Raw genomic sequence first — 27,876 nt, 5'->3', positions numbered from 1 at the left:
ACCATGTGCTGCCTGGAGCCGTTTCTGAAGATGTCCCCGGTGTTTCTGCTCCTCCTGGGCCTCGCGCAAGCCTGCATCCCTCGAGAGGGTAATGGTCCCCGGGCATCTTGGGCTGGGTTCAGACAGGCCCCGAGGCCTCACAGATGCCCCTTGTCCAGGCCTAGGCGTCGGGTTTCCTCTTCCCTTGGAGGAGGTGGCCGGGTGGGCGAGTCCCCGTTTGCTGGCCCAGCCTTGGAGACGCGCACGCCGGTGTCTGCGTCCTGGTCCTTACTGATGGCTTCTTGCACTCACTCTCCTCATCCCACTAGTGGGTCATAGGGTCCCCAGTTCCCAGGACTGCTCGCGCCGTTGAAGAGGTTGCTGTTGTGTAGATGCAGGACTTGACATCCCCACAGAGAGAGGATCCAGTGAGACTCCGGCCCCTGCGATGTGCGGACACCGGAGAGCATGCTGGGAAGGGACTCCCTCCTCAAGTGCTCGTGCCACTCCTGGCTTGCTCCACATGCTCAGGGCTGGGGACCCAGAGGTGTCCTTCTGGGATCCCCATGCTAGGCCAGCAAACGCGCCCTGACTGGGGACCCAGAGAAGGTCTGTCCAAGACCCCAGTGAGGCGCAGGGCTAGCAGCTGAAGAGTCAGGAGACTGTCCAGGCAGGCAGAGCTGCGCGTGCAAAGGCCCTGGGGCAGAAGGCCCCGAGGAAGGTGGACAGATGGAGGAGGAGGTGGGGGACAGTAACAAGAAGGGAGAGGGCCTGGCAGGGGGTCTGAGGGCTTCTGAATGTCTTCCTCAGGGTGAAAGGAAGTGTCTCACACTACTAGGAAGGGAGTGCGGCATGTGTGTGTGTGTGTGTGTGTGTGTGTGTGTGTGTGAGAGAGAGTGAGAGAGAGAGAGAGAGAGAGAGACAATCAGCTTTTCCCCAGGGTGAGGAATGGTTTGGGTGGGAATCAGAGTAGAAGCAAAGTCACAAATTCAGACATGTCAGTCACCAGGAGGAGAGCAGCATGAGCAGGTGACAGACGTGGAGGAGCAGGAGTGGGGACCCGGTGCTGGAAGTCAGGGAATAAGGAGCAAGGGCCCCCCGTTTCCCTTCTGTGATCAAGGCGGCCCCTGACAGGCAGGAGGGCGCTGCCGAGCACGGTGCCACCCCGGGTTCCCGAATTCCCTCACCTGCTTCCTCCAGCGTCACTCCTTCCTACCGCAGCCCCGCAGCACACGAGAGCCACACCACACAGAGCTGAGGCCCAAAGACAGATCGCACTCAAATGTCTCCCCTTTCCCTAATGGACGGCCTCTCCTGGAGGATCGGCCGGGGTCCTCTTAGCGCTTCCTCACACGGGGCCACGGGCTCCAGGCTAACACTCGGGCTTGGGCCCCCAGTCTCCCTTGTCTCTTTTGAGCTCAGGACATCTGGACAGCTCTGGTCAGTTGTCCTCGGAAGGTCTCTCAACCCGGGTTTGTCTCAAGTTCTCCCTCGATGGGACTGAGGCCAGGCACTTGGGACAGGAGTGCCACAGATGTGGGTCTCACGGTGCTGCTGGGTCTCACTGCGCATGTTGACTCTGGCACGTTGGTGGAGCTGCTCTGCCAGCCTCTCGTTACCGGTTCTCCGTGGTGGGCACCACGTCTCGGGGGGTACCTGGAGAATATGTAGATGTCCTGCTTCTCCTCCACGTTGGCCCACTGGTTTCAGCATCCATCCGTGCATTTCGCCTGCAGATGGGATCACTGTAGTGTTCCTCCAAGGGCGATTTTCCTGTCCCCCTTGTTCCTTTCACATGCATTAATGGAATTTCTCTGTAAGGAAGTGCTGACCCTTCTCCCTCATTCACTTCTTTTTCCTTCAAGTTTTTGTATCCGTGTGAACTCATGGGTATCTACTGCATCAATAGATGCATTTTGAGGGCAGCAGAGTGATGACCAGAAACTCCCTCTGGGCTTGCTGAGTCTGAAGTGTCGGCAGATGACCGAGACATTCACGGACTCCAGGTTCCATGAGCACAGGGCTTGGGAAGTGTTATTTACTCCTGCCCTCACAGCTTTCCTCCCATCAGATTTGCAAAGGCCCACAGAGCAGGGGCTGTGTCTGATGTTTCTGTGTCTCTAGCAGGAGGTACAGACCAGCGTCTGGAGAGTAGACCAAGGGAATGTTGGATGGTCGGATGGATGGTTGGGTGGATGGTTGGGCGGATGGTTGGGCAGATGGTTGGGCGGATGGTTGGGTGGATGGTTGGGTGGATAGTTGGGTGGATAGTTGGGTGGATGGTTGGGTGAATGGTTGGTGGATGGTTGGGTGGATGGTTGGGCGGATGGTTGGGCAGATGGTTGGGTGGATGGCTGGGTGGATGGTTGGGCGGATGGTTGGGTGGATGGTCGGATGGAGGTTGATGGATGATGGATAGGCAGACAATGGATAGGTAGAGGGATAGACAACAGACAGACGGATGGATAGATGGGTGAATGAGGGTTGGGTGGATGGAGAGATGGGTGGCAGGTAGACGGATGGATGGGCAGACAGATGACCTGGGTAGCTTCATTGATACAAAGAATGGATGAATCATCTTTCCTCCAGGGACACACCTGCTCTAGTCTTCTTGGTTACTGTCGTGATCTGAGCCTAATGCTTACTTTTCTCCCTGCTCCCTGCTTCTGATCCTGTTGGAATCCGAATGGCTGACACTTTCACCCCCAGTCGCAATTGAAGAAAAAAGTAAGAACTGTGATACCCTCAGCTCTCTATCCCCACAGCTAGCACCTCTTGACTCCCTTGGATCTGGAGATGCCCCTGGGAACTCTGGGGAAGAGGGGCCCCCGACTCTAGCTGGATTATGGTCTAGGGGGCCTCTGAACATTTAAAATTTAGTAAGAACCCCAAAGAGCTTATTTTTCTAGTTTGGGTGATCTTTATTGATGTTTACTTTATTATAAACTAAACTAAACGTTCCTAATTAAAAATATTTATTTGCAAATGGCCAATAGCACAGGGAAGATGCCCCACATTGTTAGTCACCAGGAAAATGCAAGTAAAACCACAGCAAGATTCCCGTAGACACCCTCAGATGACGCATTACAAAAGAGGGACGGAGGGCAGGTGATGTGGCTCAGTTGGTAGAGTGCTTGCCTCACATGCACAAGGCCCTGGGTTCAATCCCCAGCACCAAAAAAGAGAGGGATGGTAACAAGTGCTGGCCAGGACTCAGGAGGAATCAGAGCTCTCCTCTTTCCCCTCTGTGGAGGAGAGCCCTGCTCCTGAAAATGCTAAACATTGAGTCACACACAATTCCACTATTTTTTTTCTTGTGGTGCTGGGGATTGAACCCAGGGCCTTGTGCATACGAAGCGAACACTCTACAAATTGAGCTATATCCCCCCAGCCCTGGCAATTTTACTTCTAAGTACATGCCCGAAAGAAATCAAAATAGGAGTCTACACAGGCACTTGAGCATAGATATTCATAGATGCTCTCTTCATAATAGTCAAAAAGTGGAAGTAGCCAAGTGACCTTTAACTAATGAGTGGCAAACACAAGGGGGTCTGTGCGTACGGTGGATTACTGTTTAGCCGACCGTGGAATATTATTCAGCCGTAAAAACAAAGAGCCAACAGATTGCTGCAGCATAAATGAACCTCCAGAACCTCCTGCTCAGAGGAAGTGCCTGTCGTTTTCAGTTGTCTGAATCCACTGATATGTGACACCCCGAGAGGCAGATCCATAAAGACAGAAGTGTGGTGGTGGTTGCCAGGGGCTGGGCGTAGAATTGGGGGTGATGCCAGACACGGTGGCGCACGCCTGTAATCCCAGCGGCTTGGGAGTCTGAGCAAGAGGATCATGAGTTCAAAACCCCTCTCAGCAACTTAGTGAGGCCCGAAGCAACTCAGTGTCGGGTTGGGGCTCAGTGGTTAAGCACCCCTGGGTTCAGTTCCCAGTACAAAAAAAAAAGAATTGGGGGGTGATGATTATGGGGTGTAGGGTCTATTTTTGAGGTGATGAAATGCACCAAAATTGATGTGATGAATGCATGCACAAATCTAATCTGGAAAATACAGAAATGGGTGAATGGTACGGTATGCCGATCACACCTCCATACAGCTATAGCTTGCATGCTTATTACTTCATTAAAAATAAGGATAAAAACACACACAACATATTAACATAAAATATTTTAATGAAATGACTTTTTTCCTAAGCCAAGCCAATCTGGTGGGAGGAGGGGGGTCGCTCTCCCCGTTGCGAACTCCTTTAAGGTCTGGCTGACAGGAGCTGAGGTCTCACTTCTGGCTTCTGGGTCCCCTCTGTTGTGACGCTCTGTTTTGGTTGAAGCCCAATCTCCCCGACAGGGAGGTGGGAAAGGGAGGATCATGACCTTTTGGGCCGTCGGGGACTCTCCAGAGGACAGATCAGCAGCCCAGAGCGGGAGGGGCCTCTAGGGAGAAGGGCTTGCTCAGTCCCGTAGAAGTCCCGTATGGGCCAGGTGCAAGCCGGGCAGCCAGGGGCGTTGCTCTTGTGGCTGTCCCAGTTCCAAACCCCCGGAACCGGGAACACTGATGGGGAATCTCACTTTAAGGCCAAAGACCCAGGGGCCTGGGGGACATTGGTCTAAGACCTGGAGTCCCACAGGTGTCACAGAACCTGGAGCTGGACGTCCAGAGACAGGAGGAGATGGGCGTCCGAGTGCGGGAGCAGGGCCGGGGCCTGGCCTCCTCTACCTCTGTGATCCCTAGAATGGAGCCCAGCAGGCCCAGAGCAGACCTCCCTGCTCAGTCCAGCCCTCATGCCAGTCCCCTCCAGAGACCCCCTCACACATGCACCGGGGCAGCCTGGCCATTCTCGCACAAGACAGGCACCAGGCTTCCCTTCAGAAAAGGGAGTGGCGCGCTGAGATGGATGCCGCAAGGACTGAGGAAGCATCCCGCCAGCCACCGGGGCACCCCCAGCCCAGTCAGTGAGACGCGCCAGATCAGCCATGGCCCCTGGAAGGCCCCAGGCCCCGGTGGTCCCTGGATGGGACTTTGAGAAGAGTGTCTTTCTCTCCCACCCCTGCAAGCCTGCAGACTTCCAGAGGACAGGGACTGGTGCATCTGTTCCTGAGGCCTAGGACAGTTCCTACAGAAAGGGCTGTCCAAACTGAGAGTGTTGGCAAACACGGACGAATGCTATGCCCCAGACCAAAGGAAGAAGCGGAGGGCCGGGGCCCGCTCCAGGCACCCAGCGTGTCCTGAGGGTTAAACGTGGAATGCAACTTAGCTTTCAAACTAGTGCTGTCCCCAAGGAGCCCGAGGCTGTCAGCGCTCCGGATCCTACACCGTCACTCACCTGGGACGTCCCAGAGCATCCAGGCCCCGCCCAGCCCTGTCAACCCACAGGCCTCAGGTGACAGTCTGGACCCTTTCACTGAGAAGCTCGCCTCTCGGTTTGGAAAAACCTGAATAAAGGCAAACTCCTCAGGGGTCACACTTCAGTCTCTTCGCAGTGCACCGTTTTAATTGTTTGATTTTTATTTTATGTTAAATTACTAACGTATTAATATCTAGATTAGTTATATAGATTACCATTTGCATTAACATTTAATAATATTTGAATCAATAATTAAATATTTAAGATATTATGCTGTTTTAACCTAAAATATTTTACTTTCACTTAATATATAAGATTTCCAGGGGGCTGGGGTCGTAGCTCAGTGGCAGAGGGCTGGCCTAGCAAGTGTGAGGCACTGGGTTCGATCCTCAGCGCCACATGAAAATAAATAAAACCAAGGTAATGTGTCCATCTACAACTAAGAATTTAAAAATAATAAGATTTCCAGCATTTTAAAAGTTCTCCAGATTCTACTATAAAAATCTCCTTCCCTACCTATTGCCCAGTTCTCCTTCCTGAAGGAACACAATATTCTTTTTTTTTTTTTTTAATTTTTGCTTGATACCAGAGATTGAATCCAGGGGCACTTAACACATCCCCAACCCACTGTTTTTATTATTATTATCATTTTATTTTGAGACAGGGTCTCACTACGTTGCTGAGGCTGGCCTTGAACTTGCCATCCCCCTGCCTCAACTCCTGAGCTGCTGGGGAAACAGGTGTGTGCCACCACACCCAGTTAATCCCAGTTCCTTGAAGATCCTTCAGAGACGTGTGCTGGCACGCTCCAGGTCTCTGTGTCTGTTTTACCTAACAGTCAGTAAGTCGCACAGGCGGCTCTGCGTGGGCCTGCGTCCTCCACCTGCAGTGCCCCCTGAACACTGCCCCGGCAGTTGGCTGTGTGGTCTTTCTCGAGTCATGTCCACTCTTTTATCTAAGCAGTCACTCACTGGTGGGCACCCGGGGTGCTTCCAGGAGTTTGCTCTTTTAATCAAGGCAGGAACTCATCCTGTGTGAGGTCAGACCCGTGGGAGACACTCAAATCTATGACCATATATCGTAGGCATCCGTAGAATCACGTCAATGTATGCAGTAGTCCCTCGGCATCCAGGACCCTCCCGCCCCGACTACCCAAGGACACCTCAATCTGGATGTTCAGATCCCATGTAAACGGGGGGGTGGGATCTGCCTCTAACCTACTCACCTATCCATCCCTAGATTTCCTATTGAACCTAGTACACTGTAAACACTTGATGCCTGCGTAGTGTGTTGTTGAGGAGGGAGTGAAGAGTGGGGAATGTCGCACATATGCAGGTTTGTCCAGTAGCGGGGACTGAACCCAGGATGCTTGATCAGAGAACTACATTCCCAGCACGTTTTACTTTTGATTTTTTTTTGTGGGGGGTAGTACTGGGGATTAAACTCAGGGGGAACTCAACCACTGAGCCGCATCCCCAGCCCTATTTTGTATTTTATTTAGAGACAGGGTCTCACTGAGTTGCTTAGTGTCTCACTCTTGCTGAGGCTGGCTTTGAACTCACGATCCTCCTGCCTCAGCCTCCAGAGTCTCTGGGATTACAGGTGTGCACCACCTTGCCAAGCTGCAAATGCAACTTAATATATATATTAAATATATTTTATATATTTGTACACACACACACACATTTCTGTCTGTTGTGGGTTGAATCCTTGGGTGCAGACCTGCGGGTTTGAGGGCTTACCGAGTACGTGTAGGATTAGATACAGATCTGGGCTCACCTATCACACGAGACGCTAGTTACCTATTAGGCCCCAGGCTGTGGGTATATGTACAGAAGTGGCCTGTGAAGCCCATTTCTAACTGTCCAACTAAGGGCTCTCAGCAGGGCTCGGAGGTGCTCGCCTGTAATGCCAGCAGCTTGGGAGGCTGAGGTAGGAGGACCAACCTCGGCCATTTAGGGAGGTGCTAAGCAACTCAGTGAGACTCGGCCTCTAAATAAACACCAAAAAGGGCTGTGGGTGTGGCTCACTGGTTCAGGGCTCCTGAGTAGCCTAGGCCACACGTCCTCGGAGGGCGGAGGGCTGCCTGGCATTAATTGACCCTCTCTCCTCCTGCCTTTGTTTTCCGCTGACCCCGACCTCTGACTCCGTCGTCCTTCAGTCAAACGTGAGTCACTTCTCCCTCCCCATGTGCGTCAGGGTCCTTGGCCCACAGGGGGGGACCAGGGAAGCTGCACCAGGGCCTGACGCCCCACCCAGGGCAGGTGGGCACACCAGAACCCCCTGGGGGGCCTGGTGGGACCACAGGACGGACCCCCGTGTGCCCCGGGCCTCGTGGGAGGCTGGGTGTGTGCGAGACGGCAGGAGAACCCGGGGTTGCTGATGGCACCCCCGTGTCCACTGTGCAGCGGGCTAGATGTGAGTGGCCACAGGTGGGTGAGAGTAGCCCTGCAGGGTGCACACACCTCCCTCCTTTGCCAGAGTTACCGTCCTGGCCTCCAGCTGAGAAGTGGAGGTGACAGGTTCCCAGCTGCACCCTGGGGTTTCTGAGGTCTGGGACAAAGGGACCCTTGGGAGGGGCCGCCACGCCCCCGCGTCCCAGTAACTTATCTGCCTCAGGGCGGGTGGGGGGCAGTGAGGAGCTGGGTGTTAATTCATCTCACATTCTCTCCAAACCTTGGTTGGCAAAACGATCCCGCTGCCCGCTGCCCGCTGCCCGCTGCTGGACGTCCACAGTGCTGAAAGGTGAGGTTCTCCCTCCCCTCAGTCCTCACAGCCCTGACCCAGCAGAGGTGGCCTCTGTGGGCCTCCACCCAGCTCTCCTTCTCCGGGTGTCCACTGCCCACTTCTGGGGCGGGAACCGAGGAGCAGGAGCTACCCCTGACAGAGAGGAGCGCCGTCCCTCCCCCTGAAGCAGGAGCGTCCCCGTGCCAGCTGCAGCGTGCGCTGTGACCCGACAGGAAGCCCCTGGGCTGGGGGCTGATTTGGCCTGCCCGAGAGCTGACCTTGGTGCACACTGATGTCCATCTCCGCCTCCTGAGGTCGGGTAGAACAGCGGCCACCAGCACTGTGGGAAGTCCCCACGGACGTGGTCAGAGCAAGTCAGTGACCACACCTGGGGACTGGTTCACAATTTTGCAAGGCGAGAGGCCAAGTCAGGAAGCCAGATGAGGACCCTCAATGACGGGGGCAAAGGTTCAGCTCTGAGCACCTCTGTGCCACCTTCCTAGCTGGGCAGCCTTGGAGAGGCGACCTCACCTCTCTGGGCCTTCACAGGACTAAATGCTGCTTACAGATGTGAAACCCGTTCACCAAACCCAGGAATCCAGGACTAAGCTCTCCCTGCTCTGCCCTCCGTACCACACGTGCCCACGCACACTCATACACACTCACCCTCACACACACACTTACACACTCACACAGAGACACACACACTCTCACCCTCACACACACACACTCACCCTCACACACATACACGCACACTCTCACACACACTCACACTCATACACTCTCACACACACTAACACACACACTCTCACACTCACACACATACACACACTCACACATACACACTCACATACTCACACACAATCTTACACACTCTCTCACACACTCACACTCACATATACACACTCACACACACACTCTCTCACTCTCACATACGCACTCAGACACACACACACTCTCACCCTCACACACTCACACACACACTCACCCTCACACAATACACGCACACTCTCACACACACACACTCACACTCATACACTCTCACACTCACTCACACACTAACACACACTCTCACACTCACACAAATACACACTCATACACACTCACATACACACAATCTTACACACTCACATACTCACATATACACTCTCACACACACACAGTCTCACACTCACACACATACACACACTCTCACACAAACTCTCATGCTCACACATACACACACTAACACACACACTCACACACTCTCTCTCACACACACTCACACACTCACACACACACTCACACACACACTCATACACTCACATTCACATACACACACTCACACACACTCTCACATACACACACTCACATACTCACACACATAATCACACGCACACAACACACTCTCTCACATACTCACACACACTCTCACACACACTCTCACACTCACACACATAATCACACACACTCTCACACACATAATCACACACACTCTCACACACACACACTCATACACTCACATTCACATACACACACATACACACACTCACATACTCACACACATACACACACAACACACTCTCTCACACACACACTCACATACTCACACACACTCTCTCACACACACTCTCACACTCACACACATAATCACACACACTCTCACACACATAATCGCACACACTCTCACACACACACTCACACTCATACACTTTCACACTCACACACATACACACACTCATACACTCACATTCACATACTCACATACACTCTCACATACACTCTCACACACACACTCACACACACTCACACACACACTCATACACTCACATTCACATACTCACACACACTCACACACACATACTCACATACTCACACACTCTCTCTCACACACACACACACACTCACATACACACACTCTCACGCTCACACACATACACACACACTCATACACTCACATTCACATACTCACACACACTCTCACACAGTCCCTCTCACACACACTCTCACACTCACACACTTACTTACACACACTAACACTCACATACTCACACACACACTCACACTCACACTCACACACACTCTCTCACACACACACTCACACTCACACACGTACTCACACACACTAACACTCACATACTCACACACACACTCACACTCACACACTCTCACACTCACACACATACACACACACACACACCACTACTGGGAACGCACTGGTGGCTGCCGTCACCACTCACCTGTGCCTCTGGTGTTGGCCTTGTCACCTTGGCTGGGCGAGGTGCTCGGCACACCCCCGACTGTCACCACACTCAGTGGGAGTGGGGGGCCCACTTTGCAGGGCTCAGAGTTGGTGACCCTCCCGTGACCACCAGGTGGTGAAAGGCGCGGCTGGGGACCCAGCCCTCGGCCGTGCACCACTCCTGACCGCGGAGGGCACAGACTGCAGGGCACCCAGGTGGCCAGGAGGATGCTTTGTGGAAGAGGAGGTGGACCTAGGCGGAGGAGGGGGAGGTCTGCGTGTGGGTGTCACCGAGAGCTCTGTGTCCCCACTGGCAGTGCAGGGACAATGCTCTGGTCCCTGCGGCCGCGGTGGGGCAGCGGAGCCTCCCTCTGGAGCCAGGAGTGCTCCTCCTTCCCTGCCCAGCCAGGCTGCAGCGACCAGGCCTGCCTTCCAGCCCCTCCGGCCCGCTGAGCCCCTGCCGGAGGCCGGCCTGGTCCCACTGCCCAGGGTGGCTGCCTGGGTCCACTCCCAGCCCTTCCCCGCCCAGCGTCTCATCTCCTTTTCTTCTCTCTGGTGCGACTTGGTCTCTGCGACCCTTGGGCCCAACGTTCTGCTGCCGTGTCTGTGACGCCCGTGACGCCCCGCGCTGCTCCTGGATGGGCGGCTCTCAGGGATCGTAGGTAGGTACCTGCCACACACGGCACCTGGCCGGGGACTTCTGAACTCTGTGCCTGCCCTCACGCTGGGGCCACAGAAGCCCGGACACAGTAGGTTCACACTTCAGCAGCTCAGCCCTGGTGGAACTGACAGGTGACACAAGCCTCAAGGGACATTTCAGTCACCACGGGCCCCACCTAGGCAGTGGTCCCAGGTCACAGTGCGGTGATGCCAGAGCCCCTGAGGCATGAGCTACACTCTGTGGCACTGCACCGCGGAGATCACCTCACCCGGGTCCAGAGGGAACTTCAGAGGCCAGGGCCCCTGCAGAGGACAAGGGCCGGTGGCAGTGTGCGGAGGCCCTAAGCGTGGCCACACTTCCTGGGAGGAGAGGTGCTGAGTCGGCAGGGCGGGGGACCCCTGTGGGCCTCTCCCCTGCGGGCCGCCCCCTGCAGGCCTCTCCCCTGCAGGCCTCCCCCTGCGGGCCTCTCCCCTGGGGGCCTTCCCCTTCTGGCCTCTCCCCTGCGGGCCTCCCCCTGGGCCTCTCCCCTGCGGGCCTCCCCCTGCGGCCTCTCCCCTGCAGGCCTCCCCTGGGCCTCTCCCCTGCGGGCCTCCCCTGGGCCTCTCCCCTGTAGGTGCTCATGACCCTCCTCTCTCCTCCCTCAGGTCTGATGAGCAGGCTCTCCCCGGATGGTGAGTGGGGGTCCCCCGCTGGCCCTGGCCCTTCTCCCTCCCTCCACAGTGCTACACTCCCTGGGCCCCGGGCTCTGGATGTACCGGCTGCAGGTTCTGTCTACTGGAGTTTGAGTGAACTGGCCCCTTCCTTGCCTCAGGAGGCACAGCCGGAGTCTGACCGAGTCAGCACCATCCCGCCGCTTTCCCTGAGTTTTAGAAATAGGATATGCACATGGGGAAAGTCCAGGGAACGCAAAGTAAGAGCCAGGCCATCTGCTTCGTCTCCTGCCCAGTTCTGAGGACCAGCGGCAACACGGTCACCTGTGTCCTGTGTGTTCTTACAAAAGCACCACACAGGAGCTTTGCTCTGCAAGTTAGAAATGGTAGTGCGTCTTCCCTCCTTCTCTCCCACACCTGGCCGTGCGGTCACACCTGAGGAAGGGCCCTCTGGTCAGTTTCGTCCTGTTTTTACTCAGGGTTGTGTCTCACTGCCGTCACAAGCCCTGCTGCAACGAGCATTGCATGGCTTCTCGGGCTTTGCAAGCTCCATTCTGTTCAGTCCCTCAAAGGGGAACGGTGCAAGCAGGGGCGCGTGCAGGTCAAGCCTGGACAAGGTGCACAGACCCGCACCCCACAAACAGCCTGGAGGAGCGCCGCTCACGCCCAGGGTGACACCTGACTTCTCACATTCCAACATGTGGGGCTGAAGACAGTCGGCCCCCGCGAGCTCTCCCAGTGGACCGAGCCCTGGTTTTCTTTGCCCTCGGTTCTCATCTTTTAAAAGGAAACTTTGCCTCGTTTGAGTAAGTGGACAGCAACAACCACAGGCCGTGAGGAGACAACGCAGGCTAAGCAGGTGAGAGCCGAGCGCTGCTACCTGGACGCCGCTCTCTGCCGCGGGTTCTCCTGGGCAGCGAGGTTAGCCAGCGCCAGGGGCTCAAGACCAGTGGGCTCCGAAGAGGCTCGGCTTGTGCTACAAGATGCTCGGGGAGTTAGAGCCCAGTCTGCACCTATCACCAGGAGACTTGTTGGTCTGCGGCCATCACCAGGCGCCTCCTGTGGGTCCTTCGCACACCTGGAGTCTTGGCCCAGCGCCCTCGTCCACTAGCAGCCCAGCGAGGAGGACCTGCCTTGGCCCCTGCCCAGCAGAGTGGCAGCGCTCACTGCACAGGTGGGCACACAGGACCATGAAATGTCAGAGGACGGCGTCCCCTCTCCGCTCCTGTGGCTCCGCTGCTCCTCAGAGCCAGTGGCTCTTGGTTCTCCCCACCCTGGGGGCAAGACAGCTGTGCTCGGCTTGCTGTCTCTGCAGGGGAGTAGGAGGCGCCCTCTCGGCTCCCTGGACAGGTGTGCACCTGCAGTGGAGGAGCTCGGTGAGGATCCGAGCCTCAGGAGGGGCCAGCTCACCCCTGCTCTCCTCCTGTCTCCCCCTGCCCGCCCGTGCAGCCGCAGACCCTCCAAGCCACCCCCACAGGGCCCCCAGCCATGACGGCAGCCTCTGTGCCCCTGAACCGCCTGTGGACGGCAGTGCACCTCACCAAGGGCAGCATGTTCTCATCCACACGCAAAGCGCCTACTACGGAGCCAAAGCTCAATCTAATGCAGCCGTTGCCAGGCACCCCAGGCGGAACCCCGGTAGAAGAGCAGCACCCTCTTAGTGCCCCGCAGAGGTCAGCAGAACCAGCCTGGAGCTGGGCTGGAGGAGCCGGAGCCCTCCTGGGGCTGGGGTTCGTTGGCCTCACTTACAGGAGGGGAATCTGAGGCCTGGGAAGAAGCAGAGCATCAGAGACAAAGGAGCAACTAGGAAGCATTCATGGAGCGCCCTGAGGGAGCCGGCGGGTGCTCGCTCTTCAAATGCAGTCTCTGCGGCACCCGAGACGGCAGACGCCTTTGGAACCTGGACCCGCCAGCTTGGCCTCGATTCTGGGACTTCCCGTTTCAGTACCGAAGCCCTCACGTCCTAGGAACCTGTCAATCCTGGGCGAACCAGGACGGTTGGTCTCCACCCATGGTTTGCGCTGCTGATGAGACCAAGGGTTCAGCTGCTGGCGCTCACCAGCTAGCAAGCAGCAGGGCCACGCCCAGCTCACGTGCACATGCTCAGAGTCCCCTGCCTCCCCGAGGGACTCCCTGAGACGCCCGCCTGTCCGGGCACTCAGCTGAACCCCAGGTCCTTTTCCATCCTTCAGACTCTGGACTCCTTCCCAGCCAGGACCGTGCCCACACGACAGCCCTCTGTCCTGGACCCTTTGCTCCTTCTCCTCCCAAATCCTTTTGCCCCACTAACCCCTGCTCATCTTTCAGGTCTCAGACACATCAGCCCCTCCAAGATGCTTCCCCTGGCTCCCCCACAAGGTCAGCACCGGCACCCACAGGCTCCTCAGCCCTGAGGTCGGCCCACAGCTCCCCCTGACCTGTCCCCCGCTTCACAGTACCTCTGTCACCTGCGCCTCGGAGGAGACTGCACCCCGGGCCTGTGCCCATCGCCCTCGCTGCGCTGTGCCTCACCTTGCCCTGCCTGCACGGGGCACTCCCCGTGGCTCTCGGAGGAAGCCACACTCCAGCAGGGCATCTGTCTGCACCGTCAGCCCTGGGGCTCGCTGGCATCTCCAGCCCTGGTCTCCGAGGGGTCGGGACTTGTCAGCCAGTCCAGGGCCTGAGTCCTAACGCCTGTCTCTCTCTCTGCTCTGCATCTCCCCTGGAACCTGGCTGCCTGCCTTCCTGCCTCAGATAGGACAGAAGAAGAAAGTAAGTCCCGGGACAGTGGTGCTCCCCAGCTGGATTCTCACACCCTCTGGGCCTTGAGACCCCTTTGAAAACTTGGGGGAGGCCTGGTGCAGGCCCTGGCATTGGGCCTTGGTCGGGGTCAGGAGAGGAATCACTGTGGTATGTACTCAGCACCCGGCCACCTCTGCGGGATGCAGGGAAGGCGCCCTGAGATAGAGCGGTTGCTGTTTCCCATGGCTGGTTCCAAGTCGCTGCTGGCTTAGATGGCCCAGTCCCCTGAACATCTAGTGGCCATGGCCATTGTGTGCAAGCCAGGGAATAGCTCCGAGGGAAGGCGCTCTCTGAAAGGAGAAGAGGTGACCTGGGGGGCTCATTCAGCGCTGATAGCAGAGCACGAGCCTGTTCACCCTGAAATCTCACCACAGCTCCAATCAGATGGAGCCCAGTCATAAAGCATGGGGCCCCCAAACTAGCTGATCACCCCAAAACTTTTTCCAAAGCCAGGTTCCTTCCTGACTGAAAAGGCTGTTACGGAAGTCCACTGATCTCTGAGCTAGAGCGAGGTCCTCAGGCCTTTGTTTGGGGTGAGGTTCTGGGATCCCAGCTCAGGTCTGAGGGAGGGGGCTCCATTGGTGCCACCCTTCGGGGAGGCTGGGGATGGGGAACATCAGACAGATGTTCAATGTCTCCAGAGCATGCTCTGCACGTTTAAAGGGGCACTGAGGCACAATAAGAGCCCGAGGGGTTCATCTGACAAACAGTAGTTGGTCAGTGGAGCAGCTGCAGGCCAGCTCCACCAGGGACATCAGGGCGGCCTCGGAGGACAGGCCCCAGGCAAGGCCAAGACCTGGCTCAAGGGGGAACACTGCACACGTCCCTGGTCAGGACGACCAGCACCTTGGCCGTTCTGCCTGGCTGATCCTGAGTTCTGCCTTCCTCCAATGTGATGCAGGGTGAGAATCCCGCATCTGGAACACCCGGGGCCAGAAGCATTCCACATCTGACTCTGTTTAAACTTTACCAGTTGAACATCCCCAACCCCAACCCTCCAAAAGCTGAAAAGCTCCCAAATCCCAAACCTCCTGAGCATTGTGCTGGCTCAGGAGGCCCAGCTGCAGCTCCCGGATCTCAGGTGTCGGTGAGGGCGCTCAAGCCGCTCAGGCACCCGCAGGGGACAGCTCCAGGTGCCTCTGTGCCTGGCCTGGAGGGCCACTGTCTGCCCCGGGCTCCCTCTGGCCTGTCCTCCACCCAGCGGAGCTTTAAGGGAAAAATGTGTCTGGCGCAGGAGGAGCGGCCCCAGGCTCTCTCTCTCTCTCTCTCTCTCTCTCTCTCTCTCTCTTCCATGTGACTCCTGGTGACGGTCCCTGCAGTGAAGAGTGAGTGGTTTTCCTTTCCTACCTGGATGTGCTTGGGTCCCGGGAGGAAGGAAGGAGGGAAGAACTCCGGGGGCCCGGACTCGGGCGTCCTGCAGAGGCTGTCCGGGCTGCCCCCAGAGCTGGGAGGAGAGCCCGGGGTGTGTCCTGGAGCGTCCAGCTGCCGAGCTCCCAGAGGCCCCAGATGGGAAACACGGAAGGGGAACCGAGCACGTCCTTCTATTCCTAGGGAACAGAGGAGCGGGAGCCCTCCGCCGGCTTCCCCACCTGCCCCAGCGGGGACCCAAGGCTCCGGGGCTCCCTGATCTCTTTAGGAGGAGCCCGCAGGGAAGCAGGGCACCCGGGAACTCTCTCCTGGGGGGCCGGGCTGCACCCAGCAAGGCCTCCAGCCCTCTGGGGCGCGGGGTGAGACGGGAGGGTGTCTCTGACTCTCTTCTCCTCTCTGCTCTGCACTTCACCGACCTTGCCGGACCCTCCCTCCCTGCCGCGCTCACGGCTCACGGCTCCACAGCACTGAAAGTTCACGTCTCTCCCTCTGCTTTGTCCACCTTCTTATCTCTGGCAGAGAAGTCTCTTAGCCCAGGGACTGGATAGATGACGATATGGCTTTCACCTTCCGAAAGGTGGGGCATCTTATCTGAGGGACCTCCTGGGACGAGGTCTGCAGAGGGCTGGTGGTGACCCTGAAACTGAGGGCTACCTAGGAGTCAGGTCTGTTTCTTCCCCGCCACTTCTTCCCCAGGCAGGCAGTATTTACCCACACTGTCGAAGGCACAGAGAGGTCCAGCAGCCAGACCCGGGTTGCACAGCCCCTTGTGGGGTGGGTAGGAGGCTGGTCTGCCACCACCTCCACTCTCAAGGAGACTCAAGTCTCCTGCACCCTCCTGCCTGGCCCTGCCCCCTTCCTGCTTCTGCCCCGGGGCTGAGGGAGCCCTGGAAGGTGTAGTCTGTGTCCCCGCCTCTTTGCGGCAGGAACGTCCAGGGTCCCCATGCCCCCTGTGGCTCGTGTGACTTTTCCTGGTCCCCTGCGTGGCTGCACCACACCTTACTCACCCAGTCACCCCCCTGAGAGACATCTGGGTCGCTTCTACCTCCCGGCCCACCTTCAAAGCTGTCTACACTCAGCCCAACACGCCATCTGGTCCGAGCCTCGAGCCACCTCCAAACCCCACCTTCATGCAGGAGGGGCTTCAGTCAAACCCAAGAGACCCCAGATGAAAAACAATGCTACACATCCCAGACCTGTCCCAAGTGCTGTGCTTGTCACCTCAAGAGGCCATCCTGTCCTACAAGTGAGGATGTTGCAGCAGAGAGGGAGAGTGACCTACTCAGATCACACAGCAAGGTGCCGATGAGAGTCCAGGCAGCCTGGACCCTGCTCTCTGGTCGCTGTCTCTGCCCACCCGGCTCAATGTGCTCCTAACCGTGATCTGATAATGCTTGAAGCACCTCCTATTAGCAGGTCCCTGCCTGGTTCTTGCACTGGGAGGGTTATTATCACCCTGTTGTTAAGGAGGGTGGAGTTCAGAGTGGGAACAGGAGGGTGTGGCCTCCTGGTGTAGCCCTGCTGCACACCCAGGGCTCTGAGGACTGGGAACTCACTCCACAGCCGAGGGCTCAGCCTCCTGGGGTCTGTGCTGCTGCCCTGCCCAGGTAGCTCCTGCCCCTGGGCCTGGGGGAGAAACAGGATCTGGCCCTTAGTGGAATGGTGGTCGGTGGGGAGGGTTTGCCGCTCTGAGGCGTCTGGATGCCTGGAGACATTTCTGCCAGAACCCAGGAGGTGGCGGGAGGCAGATGGCACCTGGCTGAACCGGGCAGGTTGCTGAGCACCTTGTGTAGAGCGCCCACAGCCAGACTCCTCTGGCCGACTCCAACTAGTGTGGAGGCTGAAGCCGCTGAGCACCGTGCCTGGGGTGGGGCTGGCGAGGGCTGTCCTGGCCAGCGGGCGCTGCTGTCTGCCCATTTCCCTGGGGCCTGCCCACCTCACGCTGCAGACACTTGAGCAGACAGCACCCTCCAAACAGCAGAGCAGCCTGCGCAGCAACAGGGAAAGCAGACCCAGAAAGCCCCCAAGGCTCGTGGGAGACCCACGTGCGCCAGGCCGCAGCCCGTGGTCGCCTCTTTCTGGAGGCCGGGTGGCAGTGGAGAGGCTGGGTGTTGAGGCCATGGACGGGGCTGGGGCTCCGCTCTGGGATGTAAGTCAACAGCCGGGGCTTTTGTCTTCTCCCCGAGGAGCAGAGGCTCTTCTCTTGGACTCAGAGATACAGAGCAGAGGTCCTCAACAGTTTCTTCCGTAGAGCACCCGGGAGCAGACATCTTGGGCTCCCTGGTGACTGCTCAACGCTGGTGCAGCCTGCCAATTGGTCAAGGTGGACTGGCTGTGTCCACTGAGGCTTTTAGGCCAAGGGCCTCAAGTGCCGGTCTGCCGATGAAGGGACGGAGAAAGGAAGTCAGCCACACTGGGAGGAGGCACGGCCCCCACACCCGAGCCTTGAGCACACGCGCTCAGGTGGGGAAGCCAGGCTCAGGCCATCTGTGGGAGATGTCCAGAACAGGCAGACCAGAGACAGGAAGGCCAGGGAACGGGGGTGGCCAGCCTGGGCGGGATTTGGAGACCACAGCTAACCTCGGGATTCTCTTTGGGGTGGTGAAGATGTCTAAGGTGGCCTGTGTGAAGTCTGCACACACCTGTGAACGTGCTAAGCCGCTGACTGCGCGGCTGCGGTCCTGTGGTCCTGTTCAGATGGGGTTGTTATAGCAGCAGGTTCAGAAGACCGTGCCACCCGCTGTGCACAGTGGGGAGGAGAGGGGTGCCCGCCAGGGCTTGCCCTCCGTGGCTGGCACCTCCCACCGGGTCTGACTGGGCTCTTCCTCCTCGTGGCCCACCTCTCGTGGACTCAACACTGTCCTGTGCCCCTGGACCACGCTGGCTTCTGGACCGAGGACAGAGATTCTGGGTGAGACTGTGGGAAGCTGGCCTTGGCCCTCCGATGTGCCAGGAGGAGTGGGTGGGCGGCCCTGACTGTGCTCCTGCTGGGGCCTCTGCAGTAGTCCCATGGGGGAGGTGGACAGCCACAGATCATCCAAGGACAGTATCAGCCGGTGTCCCGAGGGAGTGGGCGGAGAAGGGTGGTCAGGACAGAGAAAGTTCTGGAACCCAGCAGTCTCGTGGCCTGTGGGCGTGGTCTTGGTGACTCCCCCATCTGTCCTTGCCCTAGGCTTGCTGAGTCTTCAGGTGCTGAACGGTGAGTCGCCCCGTCTGGGTTTGCTCTGTGTTTGCTCCGGGCACAGAGGCACAGCACTCCCAGCTGCCCTGGGTGCAGCAGCCCGGAGGGCACAGAGGACCCTCTTGCCGCCCCCACAGCGGCAGCGTGAACGCTCTCACCTTTCCAACCATCCCGCAGCCTTAGGAAGCTTAGCTACTCCACGCTGAGCCTCATGCCAGGTGCAGGGGCAGAGCAGGGAAAAAACGGACAATCCCCAGCCAGAGAGGGTTGTCTAACCAACATGGTCTAACTGACCGACATGGTCTAACTGACCAACATGGTCTAACTGACCGACATGGTCTAACTGACCGACATGGTCTAACTGACATAGTCTAACTGACCGACATGGTCTAACTGACTGACATGGTCTAACTGACCAACATGGTCTAACTGACATGGTCTAACTGACCGACATAGTCTAACTGACCGACATGGTCTAACTGACTGACATGGTCTAACTGACCAACATGGTCTAACTGACATGGTCTAACTGACTAACATGGTCTAACTGACCAACATGGTCTAACTGACATGGTCTAACTGACTAACATGGTCTAACTGACTAACATGGTCTAACTGACATAGTCTAACTGACTAACATGGTCTAACTGAGTAACATGGTCTAACTGACCGACATGGTCTAACTGACATGGTCTAACTGACTAACATGGTCTAACTGACCAACATGGTCTAACTGACATGGTCTAACTGACTAACATGGTCTAACTGACCGACATGGTCTAACTGACATGGTCTAACTGACCAACATGGTCTAACTGACTAACATGGTCTAACTGACCGACATGGTCTAACTGACATGGTCTAACTGACTAACATGGTCTAACTGACCAACATGGTCTAACTGACATGGTCTAACTGACTAACATGGTCTAACTGACCAACATGGTCTAACTGACATGGTCTAACTGACTAACATGGTCTAACTGACCAACATGGTCTAACTGACATGGTCTAACTGAACAACATGGTCTAACTGACATGGTCTAACTGACTAACATGGTCTAACTGACATGGTCCAATTGACATGGTCTAGCTGACTAACATGGTCTAACTAACTAACATGGTCTAACTGACATGGTCTAACTAACTAACATGGTCTAACTGACTAACATGGTCTAACTAACTAACATGGTCTAGCTGACTGACTAACTAACATGGTCTAGCTGACTGACTAACTGACATGGTCTAACTGACTAACATGGTCTAACTAACTAACATGGTCTAGCTGACTGACTGACTAACTGACATGGTCTAGCTGACTTTCCAGAGGACCCGCGTCCCCCAGGAGGGCAGAGTGGCGGGGCGCACAGGCTTCACCCAGGCTTCTGGAAGGTCGGGTCGGTGGGGAGGGACTAGCAAAGGGCCAGAGAGCGGAGGGCGCAGGCCTGTGGGGTGTGTGGGCGGAACCCCAGGTGGGGAGCCACAAGGCAAAGGCCCTGAGGCAGGAGAGCGCCTGGCCGACAGCAAGGCCGCCACAGTGCCCTCACCCCACGGTCCCTCACCCCACCGTCCCCTCACCCCACCGTCCCCCTCACCCCACGTTCCCCTCACTCCACAATAACCCACGGTTCTCCTCACCCCAAGGTCCCCTCACCCCACGGTCCCCCTCACCCCACGTTCCCCCTCACACCACGGTCCCCTCACCCTACAATCCCCCCTCACCCCACAATCCCCCCTCACCCCACAATCCCCCCTCACCCCAGGGTCCCCTCACCCCAGGGTCCCCCTCACTGAGGGCTGGCGCTGTTCAGGGGTGATCTCCCTCTCCTCCCTTCCCCCTCCTCCTTCTTCTTCCTCCGCAGAAGAAACCAGTGACTGTAAGGAGGAAGGTGAGTGGCAGCCGGCACCCCGGGGGTGAGCGCCTTCCCTGGGGGGGTGTGTGTGAGTGGGGGGTGAGTGTGTGTGTGTGTGAGCGCCTTCCCTAGTGGGGTGAGTGTGTGAGTGCCTGGGGGGGGTGAGTATGTGAGTGCAGGGTGTGTGTGTGTGTGTGTGTGTGTGTGTGAACACCATCCCTGGGGGGTGAATGTGTGAGTGCGGGGGGGGGGTGAGTGTGTGTGTGTGAGCGCCTTCCCTGGGGGGTATGTGAGTGCCTGGGGGGGTGAGTGTGTGAGTGCAGGGTGTGTGTGTGTGTGAGCGCCTTCCCTGGGGGGTGAGTGTGTTAGTGCAGGCTGTGTGTGTGTGTGTGTGTGTGTGAGCACCTTCCCTGGGGGTGAGCACCTTCCCTGGGGGTGAGTGTGTGAGTGCCTGGGGGGGTGAGTGTGTGAGCGCCTTCCCTGGGGGGTGAGTGTGTGAGTGGGGGGTGAGTGTGTGAGTGGTGTGTGTGTGTGTGTGTGTGTGAGCGCCTTCCCTAGGGGGGTGAGTGTGTGAGTGCCTGAGGGGGGTGAGTATGTGAGTGCAGTGTGTGTGTGTGTGTGTGTGTGTGTGAGCACCATCCCTGGGGGGTGAATGTGTGAGTGCCTGGGGGGTGAGTGTGTGTGTGTTAGCGCCTTCCCTGGGGGGTATGTGAGTGCCTGGGGGGGTGAGTGTGTGAGTGCAGGGTGTGTGTGTGTATGTGTGAGTGCCTGGGGGGGGGGTGAGCGCCTTCCCTGGGGGGTGAGCACCTTCCCTGGGGGGTGAGTGTGTGAGTGCCTGGGGGGGGTGAGCACCTTCCCTGGGGGGTGAGTGTGTGAGTGCCTGGGTGGGGGAGCGCCTTCCCTGGGGGGTGAGTGTCTTTCCTGGGGGGGTGAGCACCTTCCCTGGGGGGTGAGCACTTTCCCTGGGTGGGGGAGCACCTTCCCTGGGGGGTGAGCGCCTTCCCTGGGGGGTGAGCGCCTTCCCTGGGGGGTGAGCGCCTTCCCTGGGGGGTGAGTGTCTTTCCTGGGGGGTTGAGCACCTTCCCTGGGAATGAGCACCTTCCCTGGGTGGGGGAGCACCTTCCCTGGGGGGTGAGCACCTTCCCTGGGTGGGGGAGCACCTTCCCTGGGGGGTGAGCACCTTCCCTAGGGGGTGAGCGCCTTCCCTGGGGGGTGAGTGTCTTTCCTGGGGGGTGAGCACATTCCCTGGGTGGGGGAGCACCTTCCCTGGGGGGTGAGCACCTTCCCTGGGTGGGGGAGCATCTTCCCTGGGTGGTGAGCGCCTTCCCTGGGTGGTGAGCACCTTCCCTGGGGGGTGAGTGCCTTCCCTGGGGGGTGACTGTCTTTCCTGGGGGGTGAGCACCTTCCCTGGGTGGTGAGCACCTTCCCTGGGGGGTGAGCACCTTCCCTGGGGGGTGAGTGCCTTCCCTGGGGGGTGACTGTCTTTCCTGGGGGGTGAGCACCTTCCCTGGGGATGAGCACCTTCCCTGGGGGGTGACTGTCTTTCCTGGGGGGTGAGCACCTTCCCTGGGGATGAGCACCTTCCCTGGGGGGTGACTGTCTTTCCTGGGGGGTGAGCACTTTCCCTGGGAGGTAAGTGTCTTTCCTGGGTGGGGGAGCGCCTTGGGGTGGGGGAGCGCCTTCCCTGGGGGGTGAGCGCCTTGGGGTAGGGGTGAGCGCCTTCCCTGGGGGGTGAGCGCCTTGGGGTGGGGGTGAGCACCTTCCCTGGGTGGGGGAGCGCCTTCCCTGGGGGGTTAGCGCCTTCTCTGGGGGGTGAGCACTTTCCCTGGGGAGGCTAGCGCCTTCCCTGGGGGGTGAACGCCTTGGGGTGGGGGTGAGCGCCTTCCCTGGGGGTGTCTTTCCTGGGGGGTGAGCACTTTCCCTGGGTGGGGGAGCGCCTTCCCTGGGGGGTGAGCATCTTGGGGTGGGGGTGAGCGCCATCCTCTGAGCATGATAAAGCCCTGAGAAGAGGAAGTCCGGGCAGCTGGAGGCAGGAGCCTGCATCTGGCAGCTCCTGTTCTGAGCCACTTGGTCCCATGGTCCACATCGCTCGTGGCAGACAGTGGCACACCCGGGCACACCCAAGGTGCTTCTCCTGCTGACCACCGAGTCCCCTCTCTCTCGCTGGAGAAGTAGGGTTATGTGGATGGAAACTGAGGGAAAGTCAGAGGACAGCAGGTGGCGCCAGGTGACCCAGACGATGGAGACAAGTGCTTTAACGCAGCCAGGGTTACTGAATTCACAAGAAATTCCTGAAAACGTCTCTTGGGGTTATGGTTCAGAGAGTATGGAATGAAATTAGGATCCAGACCCCCGCTGGGCTTGGAAGCAGTCAGGGGAATTAGTGAGCAGACCACAGGGGACCAAGGAGGGGCAGGGAGACCAGACCTGGGAAGGCAGGGCAGGCGGCCGGGGCAGTATGCAAGAGCGAATGAAGGAATATAAAGAGGGTCCCTTCCCAGAAGCCTCACGGGGCCCTTCAACTCTGAAGGCTAACATCTCCCACGGAATGTTCCAGAAACTTAAAATCGGTCACTTCCAACTCATTTTGAGGACAAAGCCACCTTGATAAAAGCTCTGAGAGAGTACCAGAGAGGAGACTTTCATTTAATCTTTTCCACAAACACAGATGAAAAATTCCAGACTAGAATTAACAAACCTAATCAGGCAAAATATTTTTTTTTAAATTATGACCAAATTAAGTTTATCTCAACAATGCACAGATGGCTTAATATGTGAAGATTCTCATGTAATATCAGATTTATCATTTTAGTAGATACAGAAAAAGATGATAAAATTCAACAGTTATTCATGATAAAAAAAAAAAAGTCTTGGCAAGCCAGGAATGGAAGGGAACATCCTTTTTAAAAAAATGTCTTTATTAGCTGCTGATGGGCCTTTATTTATATAGTTACATGCGGTGCTGAGAATTAAACCTGGGGCCTCACACATGCCAGGTAAGAGCTCTGCCAAGAGCCCCAGCCCAGCCCCGGAAGGGGACATCTTGTGTGTTAAGGAGTCACCAGGAGCGTGTGACGCTGCAGCATCTAAGGTCCCTTCCCGAGATCCCAGGAGACATGTGTTCTTACCACTCCTACACTGGTGTTCTCCCAGGTGTGCGTCCCATCCAGTCACCTGGCAAGAGACAGGGGACAGAGGAACCAGGTGTGCAGAGAAAAAAGACCATGCCCCCTCCCCCCCAGGGCTGGGCTTGAGCCAGGGCCTCAGCACATGAGGCCAGGCTCCACCAGGAGGCACCTCCCCAGCCTCCTCATTTTACTTTGAGACAGGGCCTAGGTCGCTGAGGCTGGTCTCCAACTTGTGAGCCTCCTCCACCTTACAAGTAGCTGGGGTTACAGGCGTGCACCCCATGCTTGGCTGAAAACTCATTTCTTAACGTGAACCTAGAATCTGCCTTTGCATGGGAGGGCATACCTGTGGACAGGCTGCTGCTGGTGAAATTTTACAACAAAATGCCCTCCCATCCAGAACCTCTTTCCACAAAGGGAGAAGAGAGAGAATAGGTTTTTTTTTTACTGAAAAAGCATTGAGCCAGAATGCAGGGAGCGTTGACAGCCTGCAGACAGGGAGAGAAGGGACACAGCCCACAGCTCAGCGGCCCTCAGGATGGAGCCAGAGGGCTAGAGGGCAGTGAGGAGCCACGTGGTCCCCACGGAAGGGCTACGTCCCCAGGTCTGCATCACCCAGAGACGGGCTCAGGTCCTAGAGCTGGGGCAGGAGGCTTGAGATTCCCTACAACCTGCCCCCACTTCCAAGGGACCCAGTGACACTGTCCGAAAGGGAAGGGGACCTCTTCCTGAGTTTCAGCAGGAGAACGCACACTCTGTGTGTGTTGGATGTGCATCTACCTGTCCAGCAGCAGTGGTCAGGGCTCCTACCTGGGGCTGCTTGGGCAGGCCTGCGGGCCTGAACAACGTGGGTTTCCCTGAATGGAACACTTGGGACCCGGAGGGGAGGGAGAGAAGGCTGGGGGGGCAGGAGCACCGTGGTGGCCCCGAGGTCTGAACGAGGAAGCAGCAGGGCCAGGCGGGTGCCTCCCGGGAGGGACCTGAGGGTGCCACAGAGGCCCATGTGCGGATCCAGGCCAGTGGTGAGGGGCAGGGGTCAGCCTGGGCCGGGTCTGGATGGGAGGCTGTGGGGACGGGGTGGAGCTCCCAAGGGCGAGGCTTTGTGGAACAGCCAGAGCCCCACCTGTCCCCTCAGTCAAGCCTGTCCTGGTCACCAGCCTTCCCAAGAAGCTCCACGTGAAGAGGACCAACTGGAACTTGCTCAGGTGCGCCTACATGATGCTGACCTTCCTCTTCGTGTCCTACAACAGAGGAGACTGGGTGAGCAGCAGAGGGCTCTGGACCCAGAGGGGAAGGGGGACCGAGGGCCGCCCGGGAAGGGCGGGGGGGGGGGGGTGGCGGGAAGGGGCGGGCCTGCACCTCACCTGCTGCTTCTGTTTGCCTCTTCCTCTGACTGGCCCCGTCTCCCCAAGTGCTACTGCCACTACTGTAACCCGGAAGTGGACAACAGGTATGGCGACCGGGAGGGTGGCGCAGCGTGGCGGTCTGCAGGCTCCAGTCACAGAATCACAGAATTGTGGGGGAGCCCCAAGTGACCGCCCTTCATGTTGAGTGGCCGCCAAGGTGGCCCACTAAGCCCACTGGGAGTGAAGCAGGCGTGCGGGGGGCGGGGGGCTCCTTGGTGAATGAACTTGACACCTTTTGTCTTGGGTTTTTAGAAATGTGAAAAGATACACAGAACATAGAACGTGCCCCTAGCGACATTCATCCCCACTACCTTCAGAAAAGGGGAACTACCATTTAGGAGTCCCTCCCCATGGCCCCGGCAGCCAGGAGTGCACTGTCCGTCTCTACTGGTCCACACATTCTGGACCTTTCCTGTAAGTGGACTCCCACTCTGTGTCGTGGCTGGCTTCATGCAGTTGGCCAAGCTCACCCAGGTCATGGTGTGTGTTGGCACACCATTCTTTTGTATGGCTGAATAGTATTCCATTGCGTGGATCTACCACACTCATTTATCCACTTAGAGTTGAAAGACATTAGGTCATTTCCACTTTTTGATAGTTGAGGACAGTGCTTTCATGAACATTTGTGGACAAATTTTTGTTTGAACCTGTAAAACTCTTCTGAGTACACACCTAGGAATGGAATTGTGAGGTCAAGTGAAATTCTATGTCTAACTTATTGGGGAACTTACCCAGTGAATTTTTATTGATCAGCTACTCTTTTTTTAAAAAAATGTTTTATTTTTTAGTTGTAGTTGGACACAATACCCATATTTTATTTATTTTTATGTGGTGCTGAGGATCGAACCCAGGCCTCACATGTGCCAGGCGAGTGCTCTACCATGAGCCCCAGCCCCAGCCCTGATCAGCTACCCTTTAATGGATGGATCCTACACTCAGTGGTGAACAGGGTGGAGAAGAATCTTGAGTTCACAGGAAGGCATCTTGGTCCCTCAGACAGGAATGGTGTTCCTCCCTCTGCCTGCCTGGAACATTCCTCCTGAGCCTCAAGATTCACCTAGGCACCCCCTTGGGCTCAGGGGTGGACACCACTGTAGGGCAGCTGGCAGCGATGGAGGAATGATGCTCCCCACCCCCCTTGACCGTACTTCGAAGCACGAGTCACACCTTTCTGTTTTGGTATGAGAGTATCTGACCCTTTAGGCCAGAGGGGGACAACGTTCTTTGTGAAGGCCAGCCAGTCAAGTATTCTGGCTTGGCAAGCCATACTGTGTCCACTGCAGCCACAGCAACCACAGGCGGTACACAAACAGCTGGGCCTGGCTGTACCCATCTGCTGATGAACGCATGAACAGAATAGGGTACATTGGTACCCTGGAATACTAGTTAGCCATAAACAGGAACGCATCTCTGATACATGCCACCACATGGGTGAACCTTTGAAAAAGTTATTCTAAGTGAAAGAAGCCCGACACAAAAGACCACAGTGTACGATTCCATTTATATGAAATGCACAGAATAGACGAAGCCTGAGACAGAAAGCCAACTGCTAGTTGCCAGGGGCTGGGGCAGTAAGGGGTTCTTTTTTGGGGGGTGATGAAAATTTCTGCTATTAGTCATGATGGCATGAACATCATGAGGGTATGAACACAAGACCGAACTGCAGACTTTAAAATGGTTAAAAGGGGGAGTTTTACGTCAGGTGAATTTTGCCTCCATTATTAAAAACAGGACCTTTGTTAGAGGGGTGCAGGCGGGACCCAGCCCTCCACTCCAGAGCAGTGTGAGAGCCCCTTCTCTGGGCGATTCCTTTGGGAGCTGTGGCACCTGGGGCTCCAGGCCGCATGGGCCTGACCCTGGCTCTGCAATGAGGGTGTAGAGTGGCTTCCGGGAGAAGTCCCTCTTCCTGGAGCGGACCCTCTAGTGACAGGTGGGGACAAGCAAGCGCCCGAGCGCTCACAGGTGCTGTGACCCAGGCAGCCTTCTCCCCACTGTGGGCGACAAGAGCCCCCTGCTCTGAGCCCCTGCTGGGATGGGGAGGAGCCAGTGGGGGGGGACAAAGTGGGCAGAACATAGTGAGGGGAGAGGGGCCCAGGAAGAAGGTGGCCGGGCTGAGCTGCGGAGGCCATGCAGAGGTGCGTGGGCACCGTGGGTGGCCTGGCAGTGCACGAGGACGTGAAGACACGAGGGCGCCCACAGACTGTTGCCCTCCCTCTCTTCCCTTCCTCAGGAACGACCCCCGCTGTGCTTTCTAGTGCGCGTCCTTCTGCCCAACTCAACCTTCAGGGTCCTCCAACTCCCAGAGAATCCTCTGTCCCCTGGACGGCCAGCGAGGAGGGTGGCAGCAGCTCTATCTGCCTCTTTGAGGCCGCGTTAGAGGATGGGCCCAGAGTAGCCGAGTGAACCTCTTGGGGGGTCTCCAGACGTTGTCGACCCCCCCCCCATTAAATGCACACTTGTTGAATGGCTAAGTGCTTGATTCTTCCACCCACCCAACGCAGAGCATTAACACAGGGGACAGGGGTAGGTCACCTATCATTTAACACAGGTACCAATCCTACCAGAAGGT

General features: G+C 57.2%; 1 protein-coding gene and 1 non-coding gene across 2 annotated transcripts; both read left to right on the top strand.

The window, feature by feature from the left end:
* The first annotated feature begins 3 nt into the window (after positions 1–3).
* Positions 4–27,755, top strand: Eddm13 (epididymal protein 13). The gene is made up of 12 exons (XM_046431128.2): positions 4–88; positions 2,689–2,706; positions 11,585–11,611; positions 11,661–11,704; positions 13,040–13,263; positions 13,898–13,948; positions 18,556–18,650; positions 18,912–18,938; positions 20,783–20,809; positions 25,037–25,161; positions 25,314–25,351; positions 27,538–27,755. Exons 1-12 carry the CDS (start codon positions 4–6, stop codon positions 27,560–27,562), a joined length of 786 nt encoding a protein of 261 aa, XP_046287084.1. The 3' UTR covers positions 27,563–27,755.
* On the top strand, positions 3,089–3,159 carry Trnav-cac (transfer RNA valine (anticodon CAC)). The gene has a single exon. It is a non-coding gene; the product is annotated as a tRNA-Val (tRNA).
* Positions 27,756–27,876: the final 121 nt, after the last annotated feature.

Source organism: Marmota monax, unplaced genomic scaffold (genome assembly GCF_021218885.2).
Source record: "Marmota monax isolate L192 unplaced genomic scaffold, Marmota_monax_Labrador192_F-V1.1 WCK01_AAM20220418_F8-fsc00215, whole genome shotgun sequence".
Lineage (NCBI taxonomy): Eukaryota > Metazoa > Chordata > Mammalia > Rodentia > Sciuridae > Marmota > Marmota monax.
The sequence above is the reverse complement of the archived record's forward strand: the minus strand, read 5'-3'. Positions and strand labels throughout refer to the sequence as shown.

Bases quoted from the DNA above. Each gene is read 5' to 3' on its own strand.
- Eddm13 (XM_046431128.2), top strand. From the start codon at position 4: ATGTGCTGCCTGGAGCCGTTTCTGAAGATGTCCCCGGTGTTTCTGCTC. The intron at 13,264-13,897 runs GTCAGCAGAACC...CTCATCTTTCAG, and splicing joins CCTCTTAGTGCCCCGCAGAG to GTCTCAGACACATCAGCCCC. The intron at 18,939-20,782 runs GTGAGTCGCCCC...CTTCCTCCGCAG, and splicing joins GAGTCTTCAGGTGCTGAACG to AAGAAACCAGTGACTGTAAG.